The sequence below is a fragment of the Hyaena hyaena genome, unplaced genomic scaffold (genome assembly GCF_003009895.1).
Source record: "Hyaena hyaena isolate Hyena2069 unplaced genomic scaffold, ASM300989v1 scaffold_27, whole genome shotgun sequence".
NCBI lineage: Eukaryota > Metazoa > Chordata > Mammalia > Carnivora > Hyaenidae > Hyaena > Hyaena hyaena.
In genome coordinates, this window is record NW_024080659.1 from 2948715 (window position 1) to 2961570 (window position 12856).

The following is a 12856-nucleotide window of genomic DNA, read 5'->3' on the forward strand; positions in this document are numbered from 1 at the left end:
CAACCACAGCTCTCGCTGCTCCATGGCCGCTCCGCCCTCGCCCGGGAACACTTTCTCTGGGCCAGCTCTCTTCGGACACATAATCATTCCCCTGCCCTCCCCCAAATCAGCTCCACTAACCACACTTCTCCAACAGCTGAGCTCGACCTCAGCTGTCCCCTACCAAAGGCACAACTTGCACGTGGGCAGCACTACTCACTGGGAAGATCTCAGACTCCCTCTCTATTCCCTCTCCTCTGTGCCTCCTCTGTTCTCTGCCCTCAGACCTGCTGGCAGCGTCAACACGCACCCCTGTTCCCACACAGGTACCACCAGGCAGAACCTTTCAGCAATTCTCTCCAAGCACACCTACATCAGCTTATACAAGCACCTCTCTCTTCCTAGGGGAGGGACTGCTATTTAAATGTATCTCCGCAGAGACTATTCCTATTTACGTTGCCACGTGATGACGTGAGAGTCAGTGTTTCCTTACACACGCCGACGCAGATTATTCATCAGCCTTTCAAATGTCTGGTGGAGAGAAATGGAGTATCATCTTGAGTCCGCATGGTATTCGTTAGTGGGATCACAAGCTTTGTTAAAATCTAGTTCCCACCAAAGCTACCCTTTCTTTAATTAAACGCATTTCCACGTCTGTATGCGGTCAGGACACAATCGGTACTTGGGGGCTACCTCACAGTGAGTCAGGGCACTTCCTGTGGTCAGACACCGTGATTCTTGCCCATCCGCAGACCGCACCTCACAGCTACACGTCTTCAGGCTCCGCGAGCACGGAGTTATTCGAGGTAAGTCCTCGGGAGTGACGTCACTGGGTCGACTACAAAGACCAGCTTTGGGCCCCCGCTCTGTACTGCCACCACTCTGATTTCACAGGCCTGTCCCTGACGACAGCCTCCTTGCACCGTGCCCTTCAGTTCTGCACGGCGCTCTCTGACGAGCCCTGCATCTGAACATCCCGCCGGGTAACAACTCCTCTCCCTACACGCCTGCCGCCTGGAAAGCTCAGCCAAGCCAGAGTCTCCACCCTTGCAGGTGACTCCTAGGTTACCATGTCCAAGTTGTCTGTCATCCTAAGTGCCACATCTGTCCACCCGGCAGCACGGACATGGGAAGGGGTTTCACTTCACGGACGGAGCCGAACGCAGGAAGACAAACATGCCTCAGACAGAAACACGTGTCCCAGAGGCGCGCCATAGTGTGGCCCGTGGCAGAACGCCTCTGCTCTTCACTGTCGTCAATCCTGCTCTATCTTACGTGGGGGCCGATCTGGTTTCTCGTCCCCTCCTCACCCGCCGCGCCCGGTTACTGCCGAGTCCTTCTCACTCGCCTCAACGGCATTCTTCCCGAGCCTCCCTGGCCTCTCCCAGTGCCAAACATCTCGGGCCGCCGTGAGCTACCGCTGCCTGGCTGTTCTCCTGGACAGCCCATGCCCCCTCCGGGATTCGAACCCACCTCAAGCCCCTCCCGTGTCCCCTGCCTCCCTGCCAAATGGCAGCACTCGTCATTTCCAGGTGTCAGCCATCCTTCTAACCGTACTTCCCTCTTCCCCAAAGTCCAGCTCGACAACACGCTGTGTCTTCATGTCCATGAGCCCTTGCTTGGGTGGCTTTCAGCTTTGGGGAGTAACGCAGCCAACTGCTGGGGGCCAAATCCAAATGATGCCTTCCTCGTGGAAACATCACCTTCCTGTTCAAAACCCATGTCTGGGGGCACCTTGGTGGCTCAGTGGGTTAAGAGTCTGACTTCGGCTCAGGTCATGATCTCACAGTTCGTGAGTTCTAACCCCACATCTGGCTCTGGCTGACAGCTCAGAGCCTAGACCCTGCTTTGGATTGTGTGTCTCCCTCTCTCTGGCCCTCCTCCCCTGTACCCTATCTCTCTCTCTCTCTCTCTCAAAAATAAATAAAACATAAAAAAAAAAAACAACACCTCATGTCTGCACCATTTAAGCTTCTAAAGCGCTTTCACCCGGATGCCACTCAAGGCCCGAAATTCCGTTGTGTGTCGGGAGCCCCCCGCACGAAGCACGATGCCGGGGAAGGGGGGGGGGGGGCGGGGGTTGAGCGAGCGAGGCAGGCCACTCACCCGGCCGCAGGTAGAGGTCAGAGGAGGCCGCGGCAATCCGCTCCCGCTCCTTCTCGCGCTCCCGCTCGCGCTCCCGCTCCGCACTAGCAGCCGCCGCAAGGTGCGTCGAGTGTCCTGGAAGACACGTGAAGGCCGCCACTTCAGGACATAAACATCAACCTGTCAGGTACCAACACTTCAACGTCTCGAGTCGCTGAAAATGTTTCAAAATGCCCCAAACTCCACGTGTGGGAAGCCAACTGGAGCCTAATGAGAGCTCTTAGGATATTTCTAGAGCATCTGGTGACAGAACGGCATGTAAGAACTATCACTAAATATTAAATGGAAAACAGCAGACCAAATGGGGGGAAAGTGCCCGAAACGCCTTCAAAGGCTATGCTGTCAACACTTGGGCACGGTGGTCGTGTCAGAGGATGTGTGGCCGCAAACCCTTACCCGGAGACATAGAAGCAGAGTTGTACGGCCTGGGAGGAAACGTAATCTGTGTACCAGGAATATAAGTGATTCTGTCCATGGGAGGAGTACTTGTTCCCCCCGGATGAGGCACTAAAATTGCTGGAGGCATATTGGTCAGGTCAATGATTCCTGCTCAAAAGACAAACACAATAAAATTATGTTAAATGTCAGGCTTTCTGAAGACAAAGAACTGTATGTGGCTATTTCATATGGTTTATCTCTATAACCCAGTGACACTTTGTACACGGTATAAATAAAAACGGTTAGGATGATCATTACTTTGTGAGGCCTTCTTTAAATCTACAGAGGGCTATGAAATACTGTGCCGCATGCCAGTGACCTAAGAGCACAAACAGATTACAGAGGGAGGCAGCAAGCTGAAAAAACAATGATTTCCAACACCCAGCACAAGGACTTGGTTTAGTTATTTCAGTGTTCGCCGAAACACCATGTCTGGACACATCTCTTCATTTGCCTTCAAGGGCTTAAAGCTACAAGACAAGGAAATGGCTGCCTTTTCATTCTTTCCATCAGTCAGTCAACAAACACTCATCGATAACGTGGTACACAGAACACATTCTATGAAACCGAAATGCAAAGACACACACCCCTCGTTGCCGGGTACGGGAGACCCAGCTGCTGCTCCCGTGGGGAGAGGCCTCTGGCCACATCTGGGCGCAGGTTCACCTGCATCTGCTGTGAGGTAATGTAATCATTGAGGATTGTCTGTCTCGTGTTCTCCATCGCGTAAAGCTGATACTGGCTCGGGTAAGCTGGGGTTGGTGAGAGCTGTCTCTGAAACAGGTAAGCAGCAGCTGCTGGTGGAGAGAACAAGAGAAAGGTGTTCAGCTGATTTAGTCTATGAGAAGTTCCTTCTCACCCTCAGAGAGAGGCAGGGCTCTTGCTCTCTGGCTAGTATGTGCGGGCAACTTTTATTCAGTGTGGGTGGGAACATAACAGGGCTTAAGGGAGATTCATTTTAGACCCTGACACATCGACAATATGAACATACACATTCTACAGTCAAGAGGCGAAATGGGTGCCTGGCGGGCTGAGTCGGTTAAGCATCCAACTTTGGTTCACATCATGATCTCGTAGTTTGTGAGTCCGAGCCACGCACAGGGCTCTGTGCTGACAGCTCAGAGCCTGGAGCCTGCTTCAGATTCTGTGTCTCCCTCTCTCTCTGGCCCTACCCCGCTCACGCTCTGTCTCTCAAAAAATAAGTAAATGTTAAAAATATTAAAATATAAAAATAAATAAAATCAGACATGATGGAAAAGGGAGAGAAACTAGATACAATAGGAGTATGAACCTTTTTACCGGTAGAATAGGAGCTAAAAACCTCCACTAGTTTCACTTTCAATCTTTGCCACGTAACTTGTATTTTCACCTAAGTCTCAAGGGCTGCATTTGATAAATTATTTTTGTAGTACCGCTAATTCAGTGAACACACTTTCCTGGGGCTGAAGAGGATTAGTCTACAAGCACTTAATTAATGCATATGTTTAGAGCAGAGAATAGCAACCTTAAAGGCCAGATGGCAAATATCTTGGGTTTTATAGACCATACGGTCTGTTTCACCTACTCAACTCTCCCACTACAGCATGAAAGCAGCCACAGACAAAGCATCTACAAATGTGTGCCTGTGTTCTAATAAAACTTTATTTACATAAATAGGCAGCAGCAGGATTTGGTTCCCTGGCCGTAGTCTGACTACCCTAGGTTAGAGCATATGACACAAGATGCTAGGAAGGGGTAGGTATGTGCAGTAAAAAGTGGAAGGTAAAGTCTCTGCTCAAAACATTTAGAATCCAGCTCAGGCTCAAAAATAACCAGCAAATAGGGCCGCCTAGGTGGCTCAGTCGGTTGAGCGTCCAACTTTGGCTCAGGTCATGATCTCACGGTTCGTGAGTTCGAGCCCCATGTCGGGCTCTGTGCTGACAGCTCAGAGCCTGGAGCCTGTCTTCAGATTCTGTGTCTCCCTCTTTCTCTGACCCTCCCCTGCTCAGGTGCATGCGCGCGCGCTCTCTCTCTCTCAAAAATAAAAATAAAACATTAAAAAAAATTAACCATCAAATAAAACCACCACAAAGTAAAGAACTATGATAAACACTGTATGAAAGTATAAACCTTCAAATTTGTCTGAAAACTTGAGTGAACCATTTTACGTATATACTTTCTCCCTAGAAAAACAAATGACCAGTTTTCTGGAATGTTTGCTTCTCCTTTTTTCACGCAGAACTCCCAGCCAGGTGAGTCTGTTGGTGGGCTCTGTGGGAACTTCTGCCTCAGTCCCTGAAGAACTAAGTGTAGGCTTCTCTGAAACAGTGTTCTCAAGTGAAAATCTGATGGCACTGATATAACCCTCAGAAGGTACAATATTTTCTACAGGTACCTCGCTCCTATACAGTGGAACTAACACTTAGAAATCTTGGCATGCTGGTAACGAACATCTCTTCACTAAGGACCACAGTGAAACAAAGGTGTTCTGTGTCCCCGTTTCAACTTGAAGAATATAACAAGTGAGCAATTTAGGAAAAAGGAGAGGTGTGAGCAGAAAACACATCTGAGGAAGGCTCGGTGGTCGGTGGGTGAAAGGAGCGGGGCCTGGGGGCCGGGAAGCCAGGGTGGAGCTGGCCTGGCAGGTGCGTCAGGACAGCCACCGACAGACATGCTGACATGCTCCTGTCCCTCCGTAGAGCACACCGCGTGAGCCCAGCACAGACTGCTCGCTAGGAAACCGACAGACGCCCGCACCTACGTTAGGTATGTTCACCCACAGCGAGAGGCGGTCTGTCTGTTCCAAAGCTCCTTCCTGCTGTACCTGCCGCTGTGATTACGCAACTTAATGAAAGAATCTGGAGCTTGTTGATGGAAGAACAAAACGTGGTTTCTCTGGAAACTAAGTCACTGCTTTGGAAAGACTCAAGACAGAAGACAGAAGCTGAATCACGTATGGACGAGATCATTTTAAAAGACAAAAAAAAAAAAAAAAAAAATCTGAAGGGATTCTGTAGTGACATTCCTTCCAAGTAGTTTTAAATTCTAGCTTCACTTTCAAAAGCAAAGGTAGAAATTTGAATATCGTTTATGTAGCAAAGAATGGTACAGTTCCATCGGTGGACCCTGGCCTGAGATCAGAACTCTGATAAACAAATGTCTACACTGTAAATTAAAATATTTAAGGTATGCCTGGGCCATTTACACATAATCCTTCACATGGGCCCACTTTTTCAATCAGCTTAACCCAATGCCATACCTATTTGTTTCTGTTCTGTAAATGGGTGCCGGTACTACTTCGTTTCGGGATTTCAGAACTGGTAACGGGGGTGTGGAGCGTGTGAAAGGTCAATGAGCTGCACCCTAACGATACATGCAACAGTCTGCACATTATACTGTAATAAATAAAGAGGGCTTAAAAAGTCATACAGGCACATTTCTTTGCCATAAATCCTCACCACACGCTGTGCTTACCAGGATCCAGAGCCCTGTGAAACGGCATGGCGGGATCCAGGTGCGTGGGAAGATGGCTCCGGTAAACCTCTCCCGTGGTGCTGCCCCTGTGATGGGGGTCGAAAGGGCTGTGGCTTACTACCGGGTCCACCCCAGGTACTGGAGACTTCGCCGGTATACTTTCCCTCTGGGTAGGGGTCAGTGTCGATTTTCTTTCATGATTGGTAGACTTGCTAGAAGAGATGGTGACTGGAAAAACAAAAAAAAAGCCAACACCATGACTTCTTAAGAAAACTTGTGAAGTAGGAATATACAGTTGACCCTTGAACAATGCAGAGTCAGAGGCGCCAAACCTCCCTGCCCAAAATCAACAATTCATGCATAATGTTAGACTCCCTGAAAACTTAACAGCCTACTATCGGCTGGAAGCCTCACCAATAACATAACCAGTTGATTAGCACATCATCTTATGTGTTATATGTATTATATCCTATACTCTTACAACATAGTAAGCTAGAGAAAAGAAAATTCTGAGAAAAATACATTTACAGAGAGCACTGTATTTATTAAACCAAACAAAAACCCACGTTAGGTGGACCCACACAACTCAAACCCATGCTGTTCAAGGGTCAGCTGTATTTCTCCATTTCTCACCCAAATACAGACTATATTAATAGTTTTATCTGCTTCTACCAAATATTTAATAGTTAATCTTGCAAAATATGCAAATATGAAGAACTAGCAGCAGCTTTTGAGATTTGGAGATCACAGCACCAGCATTTTATCACCTAGTGTTAAAATTAAAAATGAAGGTTACCACTCCTCTTTAAGTCCCGCTATAAATGATTCTATGTTCTGTACGACTGTAACATTCCAAATTCTTTTTAATCCCACACGTACATATACAAAATCAAAATCCCCTCTCTGCCTGGGTCACCCGCCTCCTTGCAGCCCACTGGTCCTGAAGTCACACTATTGTTCCTCGCTCTGTACTTCCACAGACCTTCTCCTGAGCTCACCAGTATCAACCACCTCCCTCCTTCAGCCTCTTCTTTTTAAACGATGTCATTCAGAGGTTGGATTCTCCCCCCTGATGCTTACCATGTCCCAACACACAGTGGCCATCACCCTCAAATATTTTAATAACTGTTGCAAAACACACAGAATAAACAATTTACCATTTTAAAGGGTGCGGTTCAGGGGCACTGATACCCTCGTGCAGTCCTCACCACCATCTGATGATTAATATTTTGATAGTATCAGCTTTGCCGTGATTATACAAGTCTGCCTGACACCACCAAGAAGTCACGGCGGTTCATTACCCCTTCTGAGCCCCAGCTTGCTGAAATATAGGGTGCCTTCTCCCTCGCTGGGGCAATTCTCCTCCAAACCTGGGCCCCAGGTTCCGCACCCACCATCCTGCCGCCCAGCAGACCCTGTTCTCTCCTTCCCTCCCGCTTCACAAAGCACTTCACCTCTACAAATCTCCCAGTGTCCAGCCAGGACCCTGCATGTAAGTCCTCAATAAACACCTATTGCAGTAAAGCTTAAAATGAGGAGTGAGGACACCGCTAAGGCCTGCAGAACGTTTCAGGGACCGCCTGGTAGAAATCAACGCCTCTTACCTGACGCACGTGCCCGCCGGCAGCAGAAAGCCCAGGGGGCATGGAGCTAGAGTGGCGACAGTCACAGTGCCGGCAATAACGGCAGCTCACATTTACCGAGTCCTTCATCCATGCCAGGCACCACTCATTCTTTCCTTTTAAAGGTCTTTAGACAAATTAGCTCGTTTGACCTTCACAACAGCCCAGGGAGGGAAGTAACTTGTACAAGTTCACTAAGTAACTTGTACAAGTTCACACAGTAAGAAGACCCTTAATTCGAGTCAAGGCAGTCTTGCTCCGTGGCCTAGGCTTTCCCCCGCCACACCAGACTGCCGCGGAATAAACGGCTGTCAACACGGACTTCCAGAAAACCTGTGGGATTCGCTGCAAGTCCACTCTAAGAACGTACTTATTCCAAGGCATTTCTGGACTCCAGCACACCCTGCACTTGATTAAAATATTAGATACTTTCTGCAGTTATACCAGCTTTTCATTTGGTAGCCTTCCACGTAGCCCTCACATCCGGCACAACTCACAGATCTCGTGATGGTCGAGAGCTAACAGTCTGACATTTACTGTTTGCCGGAGGCTGGGGGGAGCGAGGGACACTGAGCACACAAGGACAGAGGGTAACGCACCATCCGGAGTTCTGCTCATCATCGGCGAGCCTCTGGACATGGCGCTCTGGTAACTCACGGGCGTCCGCCGGGCACTGGTGTCGTCATAAATCCCCGGGCTCAGCTGTGCTTTGGGAGCTTCGTGAAGTGTTGACCTAAGAACTGAGGGGCCGGAGCTTACCACCGACGTATGCCGGGGACGCGCCGGCTCGCCTGCCTTCACGTCCTCGTACTTCCCGCGTTCTACCACTTTGATGTTCTCTGGCACAATTTCCAGCGGAGGCATTCCACGGGGTAGTTTGTTAGGCCCCGTGATTAGAGACTTGACATTGTGTTTGATGGCGGATTGACCTGAGTTGCTGTCAAACTTTATTGGCGTCCCCTACAAGAAACAAACAGCACAGGTAGCCCGGGGCAGCCGAAGGTTTCTCCATCTCAGGTCCGTGGGGCCCACGGCAACTATAGTTCGCTCTTTGCAGTCGGTGCGGACATCTCTGTCACAAGCTCATCACCGATCCAGAGCTACGCACCTTCTCGCGACACACACTCCACGATACAGACAGAGGCCGACGGACAAGAAGGCATGTGTAAGCCTTTCACATTTACTTCCAAGGCCGCAGACCTCACGAGCACTACTACTTATTACTAAGTCGCGCTTGTTAAAACGCTCCATGGAGATCACAGTCTGAAGCGGAACGGCTGACAAAAAAGAACCCTGTTATAGTTACCTGGGAGATGGAACCCTCAATGATCGGCCTTGTGCTCTGGACCACCTCTGGAGTTTTACGGCTTTCCTGAGTTAAAATATCTTGCCGTGGAATCTCATGAATGGAACGCCCCATTTCTTTGATGGTGGTAATACCGTCATACGGTTTTCCTTTGGTAATGGCACCTTCGAATGCTCGTATGGGAGGACTCTCCCTTTTAATCTGTTTTGGATATTTCAGACCATCTTCAAAGCTTTCGGTTGTTGCTCTTGGTGTGCCTTCAAGAAAGAATTCCAAAAAAAAGTACTTGTTAAAATAATGCCAATGGTCACATAACAATACCACTGAGCAGTACACTTTAAAAACTGCTAAAATGGTAGACTGTGTTACATTTTCCTATTATTTAAAAAATGTAATGCCTTATCATCTTGCAGTTTCTAATCCATTCTATTTACAATACACCCTTAAATAAATATCCAAAAGTTGTCATTTTTGGGTAGTTGTTCAAGATTTAATACATTTGTTCATTGCATTCAGAGAATGGTTCTTACATAATAAAGATGTCTCTACATCCAAAGATTAGGCAACTATCATCTTCAAATAAATTCTGTAGCCCAGAAACAGAAGAGTTAAAATCAAGACTTAAATATCTAATATTTCAAAAGGGAAAATACTTGCAAAGCAGGTTTCATGCACTGCAAATTAATGTCAAACTATTTGCCCAAGAGGCCACCAGGAATAAAAGCCAAAACAAGCCAATGAGTTTACCCTGCATTATGGAACCGGACAACACAGTCCTTTCTTTGAGGTCAGAATGAGGGCTCCCCCTGGGTAATGCGCGGCATATCAGCCCTTTCAAAACAAGAAAGCAATTCAAGTATTAAACACAAAGTGTATTTCAATTTTCACATACTTTATAGTGACCATAGAGCATATACTTTTTGATAGAGAGAGAGCCTTAAATTTCTGAGCTATTCAGAAGGGTATCGTGGAAAAAATAAAAGTTGGAAGTACCCAACATGACATCATTTGTTCCTTTATAAATGTTCTCCTAAATAGAAAACAGCCACAGAGGACATCTATTATAAATCAATAAGGAAAGAAAGACACTGCAAAGCTAAATCTAAAATCCCAATGCTTCTTCCTCCAGGTGAGAGGGCACACGGAGAGGTCGAGAATCACTGTCTAGCTCTGAACTAGACCTCTGAGAAAAGGAAAACAAGGAAGACAGACACCTCATAGAGAGGCAAAATACACGAATGAAAATATGCAAATCAAAGTGAAAGAGCTGTAAATAACCTCTTAAAAAGCTTCACATCATATCAGAAAAAATTTTGACTCAAGGATTGGAAATAACCACATGCATTTACCCTAAAATAAAGGAAGTGAGATTTCTTTGTTTTTTAAATGCAGAGAGAATCCAGCTCTTAGACAATTATACAGGACTGCTACGATTGAGGAATCCCTGCCCTATTTTTAGTATTTCACCTAGACTGACATTAAACACTTGAGGCAGGTTAAGATTTAAAGAAAATGAGTCATTATCAAAATAAAACCACAGCTACCATGTATGTCATGTATCATGTGTATCGTAGATGGTCAGCAGAAGGCTGGACGCCTGTCCCTAATCGTCACACAGTGCGAACCACAGTCCCTTAATTTAGAAGATGAAACTTGTGCGGAGAAGTTCCTCAGGAAAGGGTGTGGCTGGAACTCAAATACACACCTCTGTCCTATGACACCACCGGGACTGCCTCACAATAAGGACAAAGTTCGCAGAATGAATTTTACATTTTTCAAGTCACTTAACCCTAGCAGCAATAATCTTCAAGCTGCACGAATATTCGAAGTTACCTGTGAGTAGACGGTGATGTTAATTTTCACTCCCTTCCCCTATCATGTACTTGACACATAAGTAGATACGAATATAAATTTAAACATCTTGATAAGTGTCATATTCATATATTAATTATACTTTATTATACATTATTAATATAACATATTGATAGAAGTTTCATTTATAAATTAACATGAATATAAATCTCAGGTAGAAATAACAAACTGAATACTGCCTAACCCAGGCATGCAAATTTGCTCTACAAAATTAAATGTATCTAAACAATGTTCTGGAAACAACATTTTACCCTCTAGCGGTGCTGACACGGGAGACTCCCTCATTGGCAATCCTTGCTTTATGTTTCCTTCCACTGATTCATAGCTTCTTTTTAAACTGATTTCATGAGCTGTCCTTGGACTCCTTGTCCCTTCTCGGGCATTCTTAATATCTGTAGAGTATAGAAAACAAGAATTGCTCAGAGCCCAAGCCCTCTTCTACAGTAAGTCAGTTATCTTAGTTTCATAGTCTATATTATAAAAATAATAACATAAAAACTAGTCAACTTACAACAACTACTGTGTGGATGATATTTACGAACACTTTTTTTCACTAATTCAAATATATCTGAGTGCCAGGCATAAGCCAGTCTTGCAGAGAAGGTTAACAAATCACGCTCCTCCCCTCGTGACGCCTGACCCAATCATGGTGGACACGGAGAAAGCGCTAGGGAAGCTGTAGAGCACAGTCAGGACTATGCAAAGAGCGGCACACCGTCCTGTGAGAACAGTGCAGGGCTGGGGGGAACCTAACACTTAAAAGACTCTGATGAGGCTGCGTAGAAGTCATGTGCCAGCCGAGAACTAAAGGATAAGTAGGAGTTGCTTCAAGTCAGAGGTAAAGGGAGGAGGGAGGAGGTGGTACAGGCCAAGGGAACAGTGAGCACACAGCCCCCCAAGATGAGACACAGTGGGACATTCACTGTGGGGGGGCGGGACTGGGAGGGAGAGTGCATGGGCGAGGGGGGGCGGGCGGGACAGCCTGGGAGAGGAGCGGGCAGCAGAGGGTGGAGGGGAATTAAGCCAAGGGAAGGGGCTGACAATGACCCTAAAGCAGTGAAGAGTCAAGGGGGGAGGGGTGATGTGACACAGTTCTGAATATGCTGCGACTACAGGTGGGGCCATCAGTGAGGCAGCTGCCGACTCCTCGTCCCGGTGGAAGATGAGGGCCGCAGTGGGGGATACAGAGAAATGGATGGATTCCAGAGACCTCAGAAAAGAGAACGGAAACAACGCATGACTGACTGGAGGGGGAGACAAGTGTCAAGGATGACACCCAGATTTCTGGCTTAGGCAATGTCTGTTAATTTCTTGCTCCAGAAGCAAAGTGTAAATCAGTGTGTGGCAGAAATGTTAAAACAAGAAAGGAGGAAGGAAATAAAGCTACCATGTGTGTTTTACATCAGGCACCGGGTGCCGGCATACCGACGTCTCTGGATTTGAAGACATGACTAAGGACTACTCAGATCACAAAAACAGTTGCAAACAGGAACTCAAATCCAGTCCCTCGCTTGGCTGTGATGCCATAACTGAATCACTGTTGTAACACTAATGAGAAAATATAACCCAAGAATACATCTTAAAAAAAATGTTGACACAGAGATGAAAATAATTTTATAAGAAGAACTTAAATTCAGGGGCGCCTGGGTGGCTCAGCCGGTTAAGCGTCCAACTTTGGCTCAGGTCATGATCTCACGGTTCGTGGGTTCGAGCCCCGCATCAGGCTCTGTGCTGACAGCTCAGAGCCTGGAGCCTGTTTCAGATTCTATGTCTCCTTCTCTCTCTGACCCTCCCCCATGCTCTGTCTCTCCCTGTCTCACAAATAAATAAACTAAGAAAAAATAAATAAATTCAATACCCTTTCCAGGATTATCAGACTAGTATCTATTCCCTAATTTTTTAAGTTTTTAAGTTGAGAGAGCACGCGAGTGAGGGAGGGAGGGGCAGTATGAGGGAGAGGGAGAAAGAGAATCCCAAAAAAGTTCCACCGTCAGCACAGAGCCTGATGAAGGACTCGATCCTATAGATTGTTAGATCATGA

The 12856-nt window shown here is 46.9% G+C and overlaps 1 protein-coding gene across 14 annotated transcripts in view; it reads right to left on the reverse strand.

The window, feature by feature from the left end:
- NCOR1 (nuclear receptor corepressor 1) overlaps positions 1-12856 on the reverse strand; it is a 158206-nt gene that overhangs the window by 18912 nt on the left and 126438 nt on the right. For 12 of the 14 annotated variants that reach the window (XM_039227337.1, XM_039227339.1, XM_039227332.1 and 9 more), the window contains 8 exons: positions 11067-11207; positions 9691-9774; positions 8944-9200; positions 8237-8597; positions 6016-6243; positions 3150-3359; positions 2521-2670; positions 2086-2199 (listed from right to left, as the gene is read on the reverse strand). In XM_039227337.1, coding sequence (XP_039083268.1) covers positions 2086-2199; positions 2521-2670; positions 3150-3359; positions 6016-6243; positions 8237-8597; positions 8944-9200; positions 9691-9774; positions 11067-11207 — 1545 coding nt within the window. The remainder of the gene's footprint in view (positions 1-2085; positions 2200-2520; positions 2671-3149; positions 3360-6015; positions 6244-8236; positions 8598-8943; positions 9201-9690; positions 9775-11066; positions 11208-12856) is intronic. The other 2 variants (XM_039227336.1, XM_039227326.1) reach the window with 1 other exon arrangement.